Source organism: Macaca mulatta, chromosome 7 (assembly GCF_049350105.2).
Source record: "Macaca mulatta isolate MMU2019108-1 chromosome 7, T2T-MMU8v2.0, whole genome shotgun sequence".
Classification (NCBI taxonomy): domain Eukaryota; kingdom Metazoa; phylum Chordata; class Mammalia; order Primates; family Cercopithecidae; genus Macaca; species Macaca mulatta.
This window is the reverse complement of record NC_133412.1, coordinates 169,170,477-169,190,107: the sequence shown is the minus strand read 5'-3', so window position 1 is coordinate 169,190,107 and position 19,631 is coordinate 169,170,477. Positions and strand designations below refer to the sequence as shown.

The 19,631-nt window shown below is 49.8% G+C and overlaps 1 protein-coding gene across 1 annotated transcript in view; it reads right to left on the bottom strand.

Moving 5' to 3' along the window:
• LOC114679637 (protein TUNAR) overlaps positions 1-13,439 on the bottom strand; it is a 49,641-nt gene extending 36,202 nt beyond the window's left edge. Inside the window, exons 1-2 of the mRNA XM_077941677.1 lie at positions 12,982-13,439; positions 12,393-12,710 (exon numbers count right to left, since the gene is read on the bottom strand). Coding sequence (XP_077797803.1) covers positions 12,393-12,404 — 12 coding nt within the window. The 5' untranslated portion in view covers positions 12,405-12,710; positions 12,982-13,439. The remainder of the gene's footprint in view (positions 1-12,392; positions 12,711-12,981) is intronic.
• Positions 13,440-19,631: the final 6,192 nt, after the last annotated feature.

The following is a 19,631-nucleotide window of genomic DNA, read 5'->3' as shown; positions in this document are numbered from 1 at the left end:
GAAATGTTCCAATTTAAAATCAGAAGGAAAACAACGAACTTCTGGGTAGAAGAAAATGTTTTAATATATAACATTAATATGTTCATCTTTAATATCAGCTCAGTCCTAAGAAATAAGTTTTAATTTTTCTTTTTATGGAGGAAGAGGCCCATGAAAACAGAATTGCCCAGGACCCAGGAAAGTGAGAAGGTGGCTCCGGGTGAAGAGAAGGGAGGCCAGGGACAGCAGGGGAGGGGAGATGGTCTGCCCCAAGGGTTGGTACCAAGGGCCTCTTTGAAGCTGAGGAGCCGCAGCTGGACTCGCACACAGCTCTGCTTCCTTCTTCAGAAAGGACATCGGAAGGGGAAACAGCTCACATGCTTACAGAGGTCCCATTTCACGGGGCCTGTGGTGCTTCACACTTTACACTGCAGGGGGGTGACGGCCGTGCTCAGGATCCGAAACCCCAGTGTGCTGCCTTGCAATGGTCTACCTTGTGTAAGGCACCTGAGCACTCCGTGGTGGCTGAAAACATACTGGCACCCTTCGGCACCCCTCCCATCAGAGGATGGAGTCTAACTGCCCCCCATCCCCTTGAATATGGGCTGGCCTTAGGGACTTGCTTCTAAGGACACGCCAGAAGTGATACTATGTGACTTGTGAGGCTCGATCACCAAAGAGGATACAGACACCCCCACTTCCTACAACTGCCTGCTCTCTCTTGGGGCAATGGAGCCCTAGGCTACAGGTAGGCAGTACAGCTACCCAGCCACACGGAGCGTCCACAGAACGATGGAGAGTCTCAGCTGTGCCAGCCTCCCCACTTCCACCCTTAGGCTGTGCCCCCCTTCTCGCTCAGGTGCCAGACATTCGAGTGAGGAAGCCTCGCAGGTGATTCCAGCCCAGCCAGTCTGACTGCAACCTCACACGAGCCCCGCAGCAAGGTCACCTAGCTGAGCGAAATAAGTGATTACCCATGTTCAAAACCACTATCTGAGATGTTTTCGTATGCACCAATACATACTCGAGGGCTTAGTATTTTCATCTGTAAAATGGGAATAATAAAAGTAACTCCTTTATCAAGCTGTTGTACACATTCAGTGAACGAGTCCATGGAAAGGACCTGTTGCACAGGGTCCCCACCCCAGTAAGCACCCAGTAAACATTAATCAAAGCTGGGATTACCATTAATTGTTGTTATTATGCCCATTTTTCAGAAGAGAAAATAGGACTCACAAAGGCTGAAGCAAATTGTCCAAGAATCATACAGGGAGTTAGAGGATAAGCTCAGATTTCAATCCAGGTCTGTCCAGTGCCTCACAATCTGACTCAAAGAACAGCTTCAAATAAAAGGTGCATGTTCCCCAAAGTGACTGTGACAGCCATCAAAATCCTGTTGAAGAACTGCCATTCCAATGGTGAGACTGTAGGCACAGAGAGTCGCCAGCCAAGTGCAGCAGAATCTGGGAGGTACTAGGTCCTTGCCCAGGAAAACAAAAGGAACTGAGGTCAGATGCTCAAAATGTCTTAATAATAATTACCCTGAATAACCACACAGAACTCATACATTTTCTACACTGTTTTGTCATCCATCATCTGGTCGGGTCCCTAACCCAAGAGGATAGTTTTCATAGCTTTGCTCTCCTCTTTCATTAAAATGAGAGTCAATAAGGTGGTGAAACCTATGAAATGTGCCAGCAGGTAGATTAGTTCTGTCCGAAACTGCAATAATTTATGGGCCTCCCAAGATTATTTATCCAATACATATATTTACTAAGTTTGGGGGTAATAACCTGGGAAAGTTTGCAAACAATTCCTTTATGTTCCACGGGGCTGTGATGGATGCATTTTATGAGCAGGAACTGTACTTATAGATCTGCCTAATAAAGCCCTGAAGGTTTTACTGTTTTGAAGTCAGCCAGCAGAGTTGTCATCAGCTTCTCATGCATTTAGGAGAACCTACTTGGTAAGGTGAGAAACAGTCAGGAGCGCCAGGCTGCCCCAAAAGCTCAGCCAGACTGACCGCTGCACAAATCCCTTTGCACAATGCATGCTCCGTCCGGTCACTAACAGGCCAGGAGTAACTTCCAGGTGCCAAGCAAGGTTCGCCCCAGGTACTGAGGATCCAGGGAATAGATAGTTGAGAGAAGGAGATGGAGCCAGCGACGATGATCTCACGAGATGGTTTGGGTTAAACTTATGTATGTATGTAAGTGTGCACCAGGGGCTCTGAGAACCAGGATGAAAGGCTTTCCCAGCACCTGATGCTGCATTTCAGGAGCCTTAAAGCTCCAAACAGAGAACTCAGCCCCATCGACTTCCATGCCCAGATCCTGACAACCATTCTAATCTGCTCTGATAACTTGCTACTGAATTCCTTTCTCTGCTTGCATTCAACTTCCACACAAGCTTCAGAAACCAAGAAACAAACAAACGGCCAGACATCTAGGGTTCTTGCCCAGCCCCATGGCTCTGGGCCTGGGTTCCAAGAGGGAAGACAGATGAACAAGGAGAAAGCCACGTCCTCCATGCGTGGTGGGCAGCAAGGCAGTGTGAAGACAAACTGTCCATTTCCAGGTGGACTCTGCCAGCAGTGGGCACTGGACATTGGCTGGCCTCAAGGATCATGACCGACTCCAGAAAGATTTGATGTCCTGCTTGGCCACAATTCCACTTCGCTTCTCTTGGCCTCAATTTGTTGACCTGTAAATGGGACCCATGGAGGGTGGAGCTGCATTCCCTTCCCAGGCCCACGTCCTGGGGTGAGGAACCCTCCAGAGGGTGGCAATCTTCACCAGGAGGCTGACTGCCCAGGATGCCATGCCCTTGGCACCATCTGGCAGTCAGCCAGTAATAAAGAGGGCTCTCTGCCAGGCCCACACTCCACAGAAACCAGCTAAGAATTTGCCCACCGGCTTGTGGAACATGCTTTTTCTCTTTTTCTCTCTCCCCTCCTTAGCAATAAGAAAAGGAAGGTCAAGGGTAGTATAACCACCCATGACCCTGAGACACTCTTCCCTTCTTCATGTTCCCTTTGTCCAGCCAGCTCTGCAAAAGTCACCAGCCCTGCCAAGCATGTGGATTTTAAAGCAAATGGTCACTGAGTGGCACATGCCTTAATTCCTGACTGTGACCCCCTTTCCCACCCACTGAGCCCACTGCTGGGGGAAGCTCAGGGAAGCTGGCCGGCCAATGTGTGCCCTGGATTCCCTCAGCTGTGGATGTAAGTCTGGGAGCATTGTTTTTAGGCCAGGAGCAGCCTGAATGTATTTGCAGAGGCACAGGGAGACCCACGGCTCGGTGAATCAGGCTGGGACACTGCCCGCTCCATTTCCTGTTGGCTAGAGTCCACGATGGCGGTGCAGCAAGTGCTGAAGCCAGCGGCTACCTTGCTTTCCTTCCGAGCCTCAGCAGAGTTGGCAGAGTTGGGGTCTGGGCAGCAGGGCCCAGAGGATCAGTCAATAGATACAGACAAGCAAAGACATTGCAATCAGAGAAACGGTGCCTGAGGTTACACCAGGGACAACCATGCTTGTTCCCGCACAGTATTTCTACTTGAAGATTTTACACATCTTCACTATCCTATAATATAGAGGGTATGGGAGGTCATACACAGGGCTACCAGCTATCTTTTTAATGCGAATCCTCAGTCAAATCCCTCCCACAGCTCCCTGTCACCTGTAAGACGTGGAACCCTCCTTAATCTAGCATTCAAGACCCACTCCCATCTAAGCAGGAGTGACCCAGCCTTGTCTCTGCCTCATGGCCTCAGCCTGACTCTACAGACCTACAACACAGTCCCCTCTCCCTGATAAACAGGCCTCTGTGCTTCTGCTCACACTTGCCCTCCTACCTAGAGTGCCTTTCCCGCTCATCTCTGCTCAAGAAATTCCTTCTCATCTCCCAAGACTCCAGTTGAACGCCTCCACCCTCCCCTGGCCAAACCCATCTTTCCCATCTCTGCCTTCTCGGAACATGTCAATCACTCTAATTGGCTACAGGTAGTTACGTAGCACGTTTTCCCCAACTGTCTCTGAATCCATAAAAGGCAGGGAACATCTCTACCTTCATCCTCCACCCCACTTTGCTAATGGCCTCTCAGTGAAGGCTTGGTCAACGTGTCCACAGAAAGCATCCCAAAGAAGAATGATGCTGAGAATGAAAATGCTTCCCTCCTTACGATTCAAGGTAAAGCATCTGCAACGTCAGACCCAAAAGGGTCTGAAGTTGTCCTGGCCTTTTTCACTCGTCTGCACTGCTGGGCAGGCTGGCTTTCAGAAAACCAAGCCCTGGCCCCACACGCTGAGCATGCGTCCCAGCTGAGAGACCCCACAGATCTTCCAGTGTCGCGCTCAGCTCGCCTCGGAGGGGAATCTCACAACACAGTCCATCTTTCCCTCCTAGTTGCCAAGGGACTGATACTTTCGAGTGCAGTTTGCTTAACCTAGGCCCCAAAAGGGCTACTGTTGATACACAGGCCAGAGCAACTATTTCTCGGTAGGAGGGGAAAAAAAGGCCAGAGAAATACTTTCCAGACCACATCATTTCATCTGTAAGCAAGAGCGGCAGTCGGAGATACAACCACGCAGACACATATTGCGGGGACCGCAGTGCCTGGATGTAGCAGGTGTCTTGTGAATATTTGTGGAAAGAAGAGAAGGAGGGATGACAGGGCCCTGGGATCAAAAGTGGCTGAGTTAACAGTTCAGCCCAAGAGGGCTGCAGTCTATACCCAGAAACTTCCTCTGAAAAAAAGTTCTAGAGCCACTTGGACAATGCAGTCCCATGATGAGTCACCCTGTAACACGGTGCCCAGAATTAAAGAGCTGCTTTGAAATTTGTTTTTACTATGGTGGTGGGCAGGCCCAGAAACAGATCTGCCCAATTGGGCTTAAGAGTGTCAGTCTGCAGGGGTTTTCAGCGTGGTGGCGGGACAGAAAACAGAGCTTCACAGCGCTGTGCCCCACCTACTGGGGCTGGCACCCTGCCTTGCCAGTCCCCAGGTCCTGTGGCTCCTCGGAGTGAACGCCTGGCAATAGGGTGGGTTCTAGCACTGTGGCACGAAGAGGGAGGCAAGGGGGCAGGTGGTGGGTGAGGAGGTGAGATGGAGGGCCAGATCATGCAGGGCCCTGAGGGTCACCTTAAGGTCCCTGGCTATTGGGCACAGGGGGCACTGAAGCTCTCCCAGTCGAGGAGAAATGAGATCCTTTAAAAGGCCCATTCTGGCTACCATATGGGAAGCAAACTGTAGTGCGCAGAGGAGGAGGAGCGGCAAGCACAGTGAAGAGGGTCAAGGGACTCGGACAGCACAGCGGTGGGTGAAGGTGGGAAGAATGGCCAGCATGGGGGTGAGTGCCGCATTCTGAGTCCTTTAGAGCAGGGAGGGGCATTACTGATCCGCCACCTGTGAGAACCAGTGATTCTCAAACACCACTGTGCCCGCCCAAGATGAGAGTGACCTGGAAGTGTGTTAAAAGTATAGATTCTGAGCCCCCCATCCCCAGGAGTTCTAATTCAGCAAGTCTGCAGCAAGGTCCACCCGTACGCGTTTTAATAAGCTCACCTGGTGTTTCCACGGAAGTGGTACCTGGATCACACTTGGAAAAAACCTACAGTGGCCCAATCTTTGCACTTAAAACCAGAGAAGGGTCAGAGGTGGGGGGTGGCTTGGCCCTAGGAACCAAGGTGAGAGGAGAGAGAAGGCCACCTCCTCCCAGCCTGGGCTCTCCCCACCAGCCCTCATGTGCCTCCAAGTCTGCAACAGCTAAGTCCTCCAGATTCTGAACAGACCCCTTAAAAAGGGCAGAGGGTGACGCCCCTCTAGCAGCCTATGACAGTAGCAGCCTATGACACACTACAGCTGTCTGTGTCCACCACGGCAGCCTCAATGCCCAGCAGTGCCTCGACCAGAGCTAGTGCTCCATAACTGTTTGTTAAACCGTTGCCCCTGACTGAGGAAAGAATGATGGTGTGTGTGTGGGGTGGATCCTGGTAATCAGACAGGACCAGAGAGACGCATGCTCTGTGGAGGAGATGGCTCCATGCCTGCACAGATGGACAGAGCCACTCTCAACCGCCACAGGGATGTCCTCAAACAGACTCGAGGACAACCAGCCCTGGTGTAGAAGCTGCATCTACAGAGAAGTTTCAGACCAAAGCAACGTTATCTTGTCAGTAAAAGTGATAGTGGAACAGTCTCAACATTCCCTTTCAGAAGTTGGGTGTATTTTTCCACTCCTCCTTTTCAGATGAAGAACACAGGATGTGGCTTTCACTTCTACCTTTAGACTTAACACTGCAAAACTGGGCGTACTGTTTTAGAAGTATTCAATAAAGCCCTCTGAGCAAGGATACTGTATCCATTCATAAATCATTTTAAACTTGCACGTGATGCTCTCCGGGGGCATTCACTTTATTTAAAAATGGCTTGGCCGGGCGCGGTGGCTCAAGCCTGTAATCCCAGCACTTTGGGAGGCCGAGACGGGCAGATCACGAGGTCAGGAGATCGAGACCATCCTGGCTAACACAGTGAAACCCCGTCTCTACTAAAAAATACAAAAAATTAGCCAGGCGAGGTGGCGGGCGCCTGTAGTCCCAGCTACTCGGGAGGCTGAGGCAGGAGAATGGCGTAAACCCGGGAGGCGGAGCTTGCAGTGAGCTGAGATCCGGCCACTGCACTCCAGGCCTGGGCGACAGAGCGAGACTCCGTCTCAAAAAAAAAAAAAAAAAAATATATATATATATATATATATATATAAAAGACTTATCAATATTGATCATTAAAAAATGACTGTCGTTATCATCCATTTTCTGAATTAAAAGAATCAAGAAGCGGATCGGGATCCCGAGACCATATTAGCAGATAGAGGCGGAGAAATGTGGCAGGCTGGGAAAATGCCCTGGGCATTCTCTGTTTGCTCTTTTGCTCGGTGATGCTAAATGAGGTACATACAGCAGCTCATCATAGATTATTAAGAAACAGAAGCACCTGGAAATACATTGACCCTCACCAAGACCACCACCTGACCTTGGGATTCAGGCTTCAAAAATTCGGGTCCACCAAGGCATTTAGCCTAGCCTTTCTCAGCCACCCCGAAGGACTTGGGAAGGTGGAGGTTTTTAACCACACGAAGTGCCATCTGCACTTGACATAAGCCACATACAAAGACAACAGGAAACACACCTAAATTTCTTAGTGAATGTATCCTGTGATTCTTGTTGCTGGAAACAAGTGTGAAATCGTTTCTACTATCATGCCCCGAATAAGTGTTTGCAGTAATCACGTATCAGAGGCCGTGAACTTCTCTGTCTTCTTATCTTATCCTCTCTGGTGACTCTGCAAAGCTACTCTTGCGTTTTCTACTTTTTAATAACTACACATATTAGAAATCTAGCCCAAAGCTGAAGCCACGGGGCACCTGTTCTCTCAAAGTTTGGGGGCAGAAGATGCAGATTCCACAGGCCACACTGAGGACACGCAATGTTATTCCTCATTTACCAAATCAAAAATTTGTGCTGACTGCTGAGATGTGGTCAGTATTTTGCAGATTGTAGATGAAGCATAGTCAAGCTTTCTAACTCATTCTGTCTGCTTTTCCTCATTCAGCACCTATCAAGAAACTTGAAGCTTTTGCCATATAAGTAGCTCAGTGATCCAAGGAAGATGAAGGAGGGGTCTATTGGTGAAGATGTCACTCGCATGACACAGGCAAGGCCAGCGTCAGAGATGGAAGCATTTTCAACTGCTGGTGAAGAAACTCAGCCTGAGTATCATTACCAGAATGTAAAGCCACGCGATGGGACGACAGAGTATTTCAGGGATTTTCCTTTGCTCTTTGTAAATTGAGTGTTACAGACAGGACCCTGGAATCTCCAGTCCTGGGAATGGTGGATGCTTGGCCAGCTCTACACACTTACAACGAAGAACAGCAGCTGCTATACTCACATGGGTGACCTTCCGAAGGCCGTCCCCAATATCAGCTACGACAGCACCTCTACTCCGTAATGTGAAAAGTTCTTTGACACCTACCTTTCCTCCCGAGTCCCAGAAACTCCTAAGAGCTGCAGGTGAACCGTGAAGGTCTTACATATGTTCCTCTGAATACCTTCTCTAGTCTGTTGTTTGGGGGAGGATTAACTCATGGGCATCCTGGAGGAGGAGAAGCAGTTCTTTTGAAAGCTTCTGTTACATAACTTTTATTGTGTCCCTTTTTCAGGAGGTGCAGCCTAGCGACAACTTCTCAGACTGAGGTTGCATATGTCAGTTCGTGTTCACTTCCCACAGAACCCCAGGGGGATGAGTGTGGGACACAGAGGAATTCTTTTAGCTTTTCCCAAAGAATCACCAGCACTAACCCTTTTAGGGTTACACTTGGCTTATTTAGGGATCTTTCTGGAAATGGATACGTTTGACATCGTGTAGTTACAAGAAATCTAATATACTAACAAAAATCCTGGTGAATTTAGAGGTTTATTGACAGCAAAATCACCTCTATATGTTACTTCTGTCAAATCATCTGCATGCTTTTTTTTAGTGCCATGGTTATCTAGAAACTGGGGAGGAAGGACACAATTTGGTTGCCAGACAGACACACTGCAGCAACAGCGGAAATGAGGTCCAGCACGGATTGATTTAAACCCCAGCAGAGTCCATTTAAAACATTGCTTGGTTCTGCCATTCGATAATTATTAGAGACTGAGAAAGACACTTCAGCTCTCTGAGCCTGGGTTCCTCATCTAGAACACGGGGTTCATAATATCTACTTTGCAGAGTTGCAAGGACAAAATGTTTAAGGGCTGGTGGCTCCTTTCTCGTGCCCTCTCTATCTGAAAATGACTGCAGCTTCGCCAGGGAGACTGACCTCAGACAACACACTTTCTTAGATGTTACAAGGAAGCCTGCACACAAAACCTGGCAAAAATACCAGCCAAATAGACACTTCTTCCTCACCATTTCCCAGCTTCAGCTGAGTTCAAGGCTCTAACTAAAGCACTCTCCATTTTCAAAACAACTGCAAACAGTAATTCCATACTTCCCCTCCTTACCTTCCAGGAACAGCCCGAGATTGAGGCGAAATCTTCAAGTCTCCTGAACCCTAAAGCTACACAGATAGAATGTCATAGTCTTCTTACTCCATTGACCCAAATTACATAATGGTTCTTGCATCTTCTGCCACATGGATCCTAGAGACAGTCATGCTCATTCTAGTGCTCTCAGATTTGTGCTGAGCCTCTACCATGCAAGGGGACTCTGATAGGGAAGCCGGCATAATCACCTTTAAGATCAAAGCTCCATCCTCCTTCACACATTCAGGGTGCGGAGTCTCCACTTAGGGTAATAAACAGCATATCTTCGATAATCACCAATTTCTTATTGTTTATAAGAATATCTAATTGGGATGTTATGTAACCTTAAAGTACAGAGCATTCTGGAGCTATTAATAACCAGCTATCTCCAAATTTTGAGGATTCTTCAAACTTAGAGTTGGAGGGTGACGTCTGGTACCAATACACACACATATACATGCAAACGTACACACCCATTGCATATATATAAACCCAGATCTGGCAAATTGAAATAATTTGTCCATGGCCACAAAGCCAATTAACAACTGAGTCAGGAATAAATCCCAGGTTTCCTGGCCTTTGGAAGCTGTTCTTTTCCTCCACACTCCGATCAGTCCAGCTGTGCATCTTCACTGAGGTAGAAATGCCACAGCACTCGGGCTGTGTCCTCAGGATGCTAAGTGTGGCTGCTGCAATCATGAGGGCATGGTCTTAACCCCTGACTTAGAATAGTAAGCAAACAAGGGAAACGTCTCATCGTCTCATCGTTGTTACTTACTTATTACACATAACCCTCTTGTTCTCCCAAAAGAAATCCGAGGCCCTTAAAACATATTTTAACATGAGGCCATTATATGCATAGTGTGGCAGAGTTCAGCTTTAGGGATCTCACAGAAAAAAAAAAAAAAAAAAAAAAAACCCTGGGTTTAAGACAAAGAAAAACTGGAAAGGAAAAATTTATTCTTGATTGCTTATTTTCACATTGGGAGAAAAAAAGCAAAAAATAGGAGAAAACGAATGAATTAAAAAATAAATATCAGTAGCAAGAGTAATGTTTTGTGATGTAATCCAGCTTTGGCTCTGAGTAGTACGATCTATGACACAAAAATCGTTATTTCATAATTACCTCAGCATTTTCAAAAGCAACTTAATGAAGATTGTTTCTCTGCATTCATTTTTATTCAAAACCTTACCAGTTAATCATGAGAAGCTAAAACACACAATGCTAGGAGATTAATATCCCCACACAAGATGCATTATTTTTCCTTTGCAGACCGTATGAGCCTGTCAAAAATGAAAGCTTTGCTCTGGTTTTGTGAATTTAAAACAGTCACAAAACCCGCTGAGAGCTGAGTTTCTGGGAAAAAGGTGGGACACGCCCGTTTCATTTGGGATTCGGCAACACTTTAAGAGGTTCATTAATCCACATCTTAAAAAGACCCATGACAACCCCATTAACAGCCCATAGGTCAAAGTGATGGATTTAGCTCTAACCCACAGCCAAAAACTAACTCAGAGTCTGAACACCCTTGCGGCCCACCTTCCCTGTCCCAGCCCCTCTACAGCCAAGCTCAGGCAGGCTCCAGGCATGGCTAATATACTCAGCAAACAATGGAGTTGGGAGAGTCTAAAAAAAAATCACTTTATTTATTTGCAGTAATAGTTTGCGTTGGGAATGTTTTACCTATGCAAATAAGATTGATTCTTTTTGGGAGGGGCAGGAAAAGCTCACCAGCTTGCTGCTTTCTAGCCTGCTGGGCATCTTGTTAATGCATTGTATGTCATCAGTTCTTAGGAGTTAATGTCATCTCTCCTACTGAAAGGCCCAACCTGTCCCATAACCCCAATCTGGTAGCTTGGAACATTTTATAGCCACTATGTGTTAGCCCAATAAATAATCTATTAGGCACAGCTTCAGCTTCACCTCTTTGGGTCTGAACCTGAATCTCGCAGCTCCCTGGAAACCATGTACTCTTCTTGGAAATCAACAACCCATTCAGTGTAGAACGTTTGTCCAAATCACTGGACTAAGACACCGTAGTTCAAGCCTGGAACTTATTAGTTCTTTCACTCATAGAATCACTTAGTTGAAGGGGGTCTGAGGGGCCGGTCAGTCCACAGTTGCTTTGCTCTTTACTAACCGAGACACAGAGGCCCCTACTGCTAAGGGACTTGCTCTGCACCAACACAAATGTACGTGTAGACAGCTGAGCTCAACACTATGACTCCACCATTGGAACAAGCCCCTCAGACCAGGACCAATTGATTCCATGTGGCTTCCCACTTCAGGACTGAACTAAATGCACTTAAGCAAACAGTTAACAGTGGCAAGCCAGAGAACTGGGGGCATGCATCAGGCATCGGATCTGCATTAAAACTCCTTTTCTTTTGGGCTCAGAAGTGTGAAGTTCTGCTGACACTGAGGGCTGGCAAATATGGGCCAACACTGGGCCAGCCCCTGCACAGTGGCCGTCTGGGATCAGCCTCCGCTCCTGTTAAGTAACCATCTCCAAGATTTACAAAACCAGGGGCAGGTAACCTTGATGAGCCCTGCCCCCAGGGAAAGGTTTAGGATGCAGTTCTGAGGCCTAGCATGTGCTGGGCACACAGGAGGAACCACTGTCCTTTCCATCCTTCAAGAGGACTGGGAAAACAGAACCCCAGCTTTACACTTGGAGTACACATTAGGGGTTGGCAGCAACGTGATGGCAGGATGAACAAAAAGTGCATGCTACCGGCAATTTGTTTCATCAGAACAGATGCTCATTGGAGCAAGTATTTTCACACACATGCAATGACTCTTGAGACGGAAGCAGTCAGTAGAAGAAATGAGACAGGTGTGTTTGTTACAAAGGGAACAGTCTGGCAGGGAAGTAGAGTACCCTGGTTTCCAATCCTGGTCTCCCACTTCCTAACCTTGTGACCTTGATTAAGTCATTCAACCTCTCTGAGCCTCAGTTTCTCATCGGGGCCAAGGAGAAACAGGAACCTATTTCCCAGAGCGGTTTTGAGGCGCACTGCCCGGCACGGCCTGGACACCCACTAAGTAAGAGTTGTTGCCCGCAAATGCTAAGTCTGAACCCAGCTGCATACACATGCCATTATCTAGACCAGACAGGTCTCCAGCCTGCATGTCAAGCCCGCATCTTTCTCCAGAAGGCAGAGGAAAGCACCAGGTCTGCCCCGGCAGTTCAGCCTCCAGGCGGGGTTTCGGGCACGGGAAACTGAAGGATTCAATCGGAAGCCCCGAATGTTTCCAGGCTCTAAGTAGGGAAGGAGGGTAGGACAGGGGCCCCTCCGGGCCCTCCAGAGGGAGCATTGTTCGCGAGGCGGTGGGCCTGGCTTACCGAGAAGCGCATCCGGAGCCGGTTGAGGGGCGCGCGGGGCACGCAGCAGAGCCAAAGCTCGGCCCGGGTCCGGAGCGCCGGAGCCGCAGGAAGGCGAAGAGGAGGAAAAAAAGGAGGCTGCCGCCCGCTCCTGCCTCATTCTCCCGGGCAGCGTTGACCCGCGGGCCGCCGCCGGATGGGGCTGGCCGCCGGGCGCGGGACCCTGTGCGCGCTGCTCATGTCCCAGTCTGCCGCTGGCGAGGTGTGCGCGCAGCCGGCTGGTCTCTGGGCGGCACCCGGGGGCTCCTCATGCCCCGCGCCGGGGCTCGGAGGGAGGATCTCGGGGAGGCAGCGCGGAGGGAAAGAGAGAGCAAGAGTCAGCATGAGAACACGCAGAGCTGCGCCCCGCGGGGGCCGGGGGCGGGCGGGCGCCAGGAGGACCGTGCTGCCCCACCCACCGCGCCTCTGCGCCCCGCGCTGCGCGCCCAGTGGGGCGCCGAGCCCCAGAAACTTTAGCACATGGCCGGTCTGGCGGCCGCGGTGGCCGAAGCTGCCCTGCTCTTCGAGCGCCCCCCACTGCTTCCTGCCCCAGCCCCAGAGCGCAGCTTACCAGCGGCTACCGCGACCGCAGCGGCGGGACGCCCACCCGGCCGCACGCAGAGCAGTGCGCACCTGCGGGGAAGGAGGAAGGGGCTGGCTGCGTCGGGGTCTCTGCTGGGGAGGGACACCTCAGCGGCAGCGATCGCCGCGGGTTAAGGCATCCTGCGCGGGGGCTGCGCGCGAGCGGGGTTCTGCAGGCCGGGATGGGGGAGGATCTGTGCGCCCCCCGCCCCAAGGCGCCGCTGCTGACAACGCGCGCGGGCTTCCCCGGCCCCGGGTCTGCGGAGCCAGCCCAGTTACCTAGCGACTCGCTCCGGGGAGCCCACGCTGACGCGCGCGACGAGCCGGGCTGCGGCAGCCGAGGGGCGGGGAAGGAGGGGAGGGGGAGCTCCAGTGCCGAGAGGGCTGGCGGCTGCGGGCCGAGCTCCTCCCTCCGCCTCCCTCTCCGCGATGGGGAGGGGGCCCGGGAAAGACGTGGCCTCCGCCTGGCCCTGGAGGATGGGAGGCCTGCGCGGGGCGGGGGAACGGAGGGAGGCACTAAGTGCTCCGGTCCCCGCAGTGGGGATGCAGCAGCAGGTGGCGGCTACGTGGCCTGTGGAGGCTGGGCACCCAGAGGCGCGCGGTGAGCCCGGCCCCGGCGGGAGCGTGGCGAATGTGGCTGTGGGTGCGTGGATGTGTGGGACACGCTCCCACCCACGTGGCGTACATGGGGACCTGGGGACGCGGGTGAAAGAGGAGCCTCCTCCTTCCTCTGGTCTCCCTCCCTCCCTCCTTCCTGGACATTTTGCTCCTCCGCTCTTTCTTCATTATGGAAGCCCAGGTTGCTCCGTTCCCCACTCCAGCTCCTCCTATCTTCCAGGGAACAGGAGGATGGCCTGGTAGCTGAAGGTAGTTATGTCGTGGTCAAAGCACTACAACCCCAACCCCTGCCGCCCTTTGGCCCCTCCCCAACCCATCCCCGTGTCCAGTTGCCCGACTCGTAGGCCCTATAACCTGCCTCAGGACGCCTTCCGCTTTCAGGACTTAGGACCTCTGACACAGACTGGGGTTCAAATCCAGGCCCCTCCAATTGCTTGCAGTACGCAGGACGTTTGTACCGTCTTCAGGAAGATAGAGTCCTTGTCTCTAAAGGTCATAGCTAAGTACTAGTACCCAAGGCCTGAATGTGAACATGACTTTCTAGAAGAGAAGCAGCCTGTCTCCTGGTTCTCTGGGACCTCACCAAAATCCACCCCAACGGCCAGGGAGGTAAGGCAAGTGCCGGGAAACACGACGAGGGGGGCAAATTGCCCAGGTCCGCTGGGTGCCTCGGAAGCAGAGCTGGGGGAAGAACCCAGACATCCTGGTTAGCAGGTTACCAGGGCCCACCGCTGTGCGCCTTCCCCAGTTGGATGGTGCAAGGAACCTTCTGCCCCTACTTTCCAGAAGATCCTCCTGCCTACCAAAAGGCTGCTTCCTTCCCATCCCTGCTACAGAATAGGAATCGCCTGCCACCTCACCCACAAGACCAACCCATACCCTCCCTAGCTGGCCTTGCTGGCTTCCTCTCTGGTATGGATGTGGGGAGAAAGATGCAGAGGACAGACTCTGCGGAGATTTAGGGGAATCAGGCCTGCCCAGGAACACCCACACGCTAGCCCTGCGGCTCTACGGGAGAGAGTCCCTCCGTGAGGGGCTTTGGGAAACAGCAGAGTCTGAGTGGTTTTTGTTGGCTTAGTGACAAGGCATTTCCTCCAATTATTGTTATTACTGACATGCCAGTAACTCCTGTCGAAAAACCCTGTAAGTCTATCGAAACAGAAACCTTGTGTCTGAAGAAATCAGGGTCCAAAGGCCACACTTTTCTGAGAAAAGCACTTTGCATCCCAGCCTGTGTATAACAGTTGCATTCCAACATTTTCCAGTGAAATTGGGAGCAATATCTCTGAATTTCCCAACCAGTTACTATGGGTAGTTGCAGACAGGGAGCTGGTCCACAGAAACTCCAGAAGGACTATTTCTTGGTGCCAAATTGGCAGCCAGCTCTTTCTTCAGCCCCCATTTCCCAATCTGCAGGTAGAGTTTGATACCTAATTTGTCAGGGAGCCCAGTGCTTACAATAAATGAAACCTCAGAGCTTGGATCCCATGCGTCCTGCTATTCCAGGAAACAAAGCAGCCTGTAAGGAAGTGTGATTCGATGGCACAAATGTCTCATTCATGGTTTGCAGAGATTTGAAACATGTTGTTTGAGCACAGCAAAAGCTGGCACATACATGTTTTATTGGTGTGTGTATGCGTGGGGAAAGGGGGAGCAGGGAAGACTCCTACATTACATAGTCATTCTTCCTGTTTTTCTCAAATAATAGGAAGTGGGGAGTGCACAGGAAAGCCAGGATTGAGGGAGCCCATGATCCCTATGGCCACACAGGGATTGTTCCTCAGCAATGCAGTAGAAGAACATCTCCTGACTTTGTAACGAGTATCTACTGAAGTGAGGCACAGTGTTAGGCACCAGGGATGCAAAAATGACTTAGATAAGTCTTCTGTCTTCTGGATCCTCCTAGGTGCTTTTATCGAGGGCTTAACCCATGCCAGGAATTCCAGGTACCACGAATTTGATCTAGGAAAGCTCATTTTAACCTCACCAAACCCTGTAAAGTGGGTCTGTTATCTTTGCTTAAGAAGCGAAGCTCGAAAAGGTTATGTAAGTTCCCTAAAGTCATGCAGCTGGCAAATGATGGACTTGGGGATTTGTAATCCAGTCTTCCTAACCCCAAGCCCAAGTTCCTAACTTCCTATACTGTCCGCCAGGCTAAAGGAAACAAAGAACAATAGTAACATAGCTAGTAGCTGCTTGAGACTTAGGATTGCCAATGAGATGTGTGCATGGAGTCTCCAGCATAGTTCCTGGAACAAAGTGAGCTGTTGATAAAAAGATAGTTATCATCATCATTAGACCCTCATAGTTGTTGTGAATTGTTATGCTCTGTCTTATAGAGGTTACCAAATACTATTCTTGGAGGCATAGAGGAAAGTGACTATACCTTGTCTGCAGGGACTGCAGCTGGCTGCCCAGAGGAGGTGGCATCTGAGTTGGGTCCCCAAGGATCTGTAAATATTGGGCAGATGATAAGGCAGAAGCAAGAACAAGCTAATCAGGAGGAATATGCAGGGGAAATCCCAGAGCTGGTAACAAGCAGCTCTTGTGTGCAGGAGCTGAGAGAGAGAGACCCAAGGCAGGTAGACAAGAAGTTGAAGACATGGAGCAAGTCCCAGGGATGCTGAAGGACACAGGTGGAAGAAAAGTCTCGAAACTGTGCAGGGACTGCCCTTCTTTTGAGCTCTCAGGGAGGCAAGTAGAGAGGGAGCTAGGGGAGCCCATGCCTTCTGTCAATGCTGGTTTCCTCCCTGAAGGAGCAGGCAAGGCCATCTGCTGAGTCTGGCCTATGGGGTGGTGAGTGTGAGACAGTGGAGCAGGTAGCTGTAAGAGGATCCAGCCTCCAGACAGCCACCCAAGCCAAGACTTAGTGGCTGTGCTTGACTGAGGCTCCTCCCATCATTCATAAGGACAATGGGGTCTTGATCCCTACCAGCCTCCACACTTTGCAGGGACATCGCGAGGCACACAGTACACTTCACAGGTCCTTCTGTGTGAGAGGGCTTGGTGATCTGTAATGAGTGTATTGTTTGCATGAGACACATAAATAGTACATCTGTTCCCAGCTTTTTGCAGATATTAGCCTATTGGATCCACAATCTATTCCTTCATTTGTGCATTCATTCATTTAACAAGTGTTTGAGCACTTATTAGGTCCTGTGGTTGCACAAAAGAGAGGCCCTTCCTTGGGTCTAGGAGATTGAGGAAGCCTTCCTGGGGTGAGGGAGATTTCTAAGATGAGTCTGAAAGATAAGTGGGAGTCAGTCAAATGAAAGGGAAATGGTTTGGGGGGAGCAGAAATATTTCAAGTCCAAGAGCAGCACTTGCAAAGACTTTCAAATACTGAAAAATAGAGCCCACGGAGAGAGGTCAAACCTGGTTGTTCCCTTTAGAGAAGAAACATTATGTGAAGTGTAGTCAGATAAGTATATGATATGGGGTTGGGGATAGTAGGACCCAAGAAGGAGAAAGGACTTCCTTAGAAATGGCTCAGGAAAAATTGGAAGCATCTTTCCTTTCTAAAAATCAGTATCTATACTGTTAATGACGTTTTATTTTTTATGGTGCTCTGAGGTGTTCAAAACCTCTCATTTCCCACATTTCATTGGCTCTCATCGTATATATGGGGGTTTGGTCTGGAGGATTCCTCAGTCTCAAAGCTGATACCTGACAGACCCTGTGACTTGAACCTAGGGCTTCCTCCTGGGTGGTCTGGCCCTGCTAATTTTTTTTTTTTTTTTTTTTTTTTGAGACAGAGTCTTGCTCTGTCGCTCAGGCTGGAGTGCGGTGGCACAATCTTGGCTCACTGCAAACTCCGCCTCCCGGGTTCACACCAATCTCCTGCCTCAGCCTCCCGAGTGGCTGGGACTACAGGCCCCCACCACCATGCCTGGCTAATTTGTTGTATTTTTAGTAGAGACGGGGTTTCACCGCGTTAGCCAGGAAGGTCTCCATCTCCTGACCTTGTGATCTGCCCACCTCGGCCTCCCAAAGTGCTGGGATTACGGGCATGAGCCACCGCCCCCAACCTGGTCCTGTTAATTTTTAATACTTGCACATCACTCTTTACAGTTCACAATGCATGTCCTTCTTCCTGAGCTCACTTGACTCTGTAAGCATCTCCAGCTTCGAAGGAAGAAAATGCTAATCCAGGGAGGGGCAGCGTCTATCCAGCAGAGCCCCCTGGTTAGCGGGAGGCCAGGAGGGTGACTGGCTGGACTTATCCAGACAGAGGGCAGCCTCTGGGCTGAGCAGCAGTTTGGCTCATTTGCATTCACGTGACTAGAACAGCCTGTGTGAGCGGCAGGGCCTGAGTGAAGAGCACCATAAAGCACAGGTGAAATGAAGTGAAGAGGACTCAAACATTTGTTTAGGATCGGCTTTCAGGTTGGAAATCTTGCTGTGCAACACCCATATCGAGAGGTTATCGAAATGAGATCATCAACTGGCCACACCAAGGAGGTGGTGAAAGATTGAAATTGGGACAGCTGGAAAGAGCTGAGAGAAGTGGCGAACACAAAAGAGATGATTTGGAAAGAGGATGCCATCAATTTCAAATAGCTGCAGGGTTTTCTTTTTCTTTTTTTTTTTTTGAGACGGAGTCCCCTCTGTTGCCCAGGCTGGAGTGCAGTGGCCGGATCTCAGCTCACTGCAAGCTCCGCCTCCCGGGTTTATGCCATTGTCCTGCCTCAGCCTCCCGAGTGTGGCTGGGACTACAGGCACCCGCCACCTCACCCGGCTAGTTTTTCGTATTTTTTAAGTAGAGACGGGGTTTCACTGTGTTAGCCAGGATGGTCTCGATCTCCTGACCTCGTGATCCACCCATCTCGGCCTCCCAAAGTGCTGGGATTACAGGCTTGAGCCACCACGCCCGGCCAGCTGCGGGGTTTTCTTATAGGACAGAGCTTGATTAGCTGTTACAGGTGGCCCAAAGAGGTTGAAGTAGGCCACCAGGAAGACAATTGCTTTGTTTCAAGACGAGAAAGAACACCTTCACCCTTAGAACAGTAGTCAGCAAACCACAGCTCATGGGCCAAATCTAACTCACTGACCACTTCTGTAAACAAGGTTCTAGTGCCCACCCATTCGTTTTTGTCTTGTCTATGCTTCAAGAACAGAGATGAGTACTTGCTACAGAGACTGAATGGTCCACTAAGCCTAAAGCATTTAGTATCCAGCCCTTTACAGAAACAATTTTCTAACTCCTGACTCACAGCAATACAAATAACAAATGGGCTCTCTTGGTAGGTAGTGAGTTTCCCATCACTTGCGGCATTCAAGCAAAAGCTGAAGCCTTGTTAAGCGGTGATGTTGAAAAGAGTCTGAGTAACCTATAAGGTCCCTTTGAGATTGTAAGAGTCCAACAGTTAATGACAGTTATTCAAATTTCTTTGCTGTCTGCCTGTTACAATAGTCACAACTATAAATGAATAATCTATGAAGCAGCCTCCGCAGACTTTCAGGACTACAGTTTTCATGCCAGTATCCGATGCCCATCAAAGTGAGCAGTGGCTTTCTCTGCCTGTTTAATATGACAAGATAGATGTAGTACAAATCCAGGCAATCTCAAGAGTGAAAATCTGTTGGAAATCTTTTTACACCCAAGCCTCTCCCACTGGGAAAGAGGCACTCATTGATGAATAAGCTCATTAATGAATAACTGCGTGGATCATTTCTGGGCCACCTTTATACCCATGTGGCTCATACATTACTATGTGTTTGAAAGGGATGAGGTATGGTACCAGCAAAATTAGTTTTGTTGGGCTTCTGTTGGTGTGTCTGGGGACATCATTCAGCAAATTCGCTGCCAGACCTTGAGCTGCACAAAGCACCTGCCTTTGAGGAGCTGGTCACCTTGGCCCCACCTAGCTTGGCCAGAATGTGATGAGGACCTGGTAGATTCCAAAGGCAGGGGGAGGGATATACTCAGCCTGTGGTGTATCTATCTAGCAAAGTAACAATACTGCACAATGTTATTAACTGAAATTTGCTTTCTTTCCAAGTAGGATCACAGGCACAAAA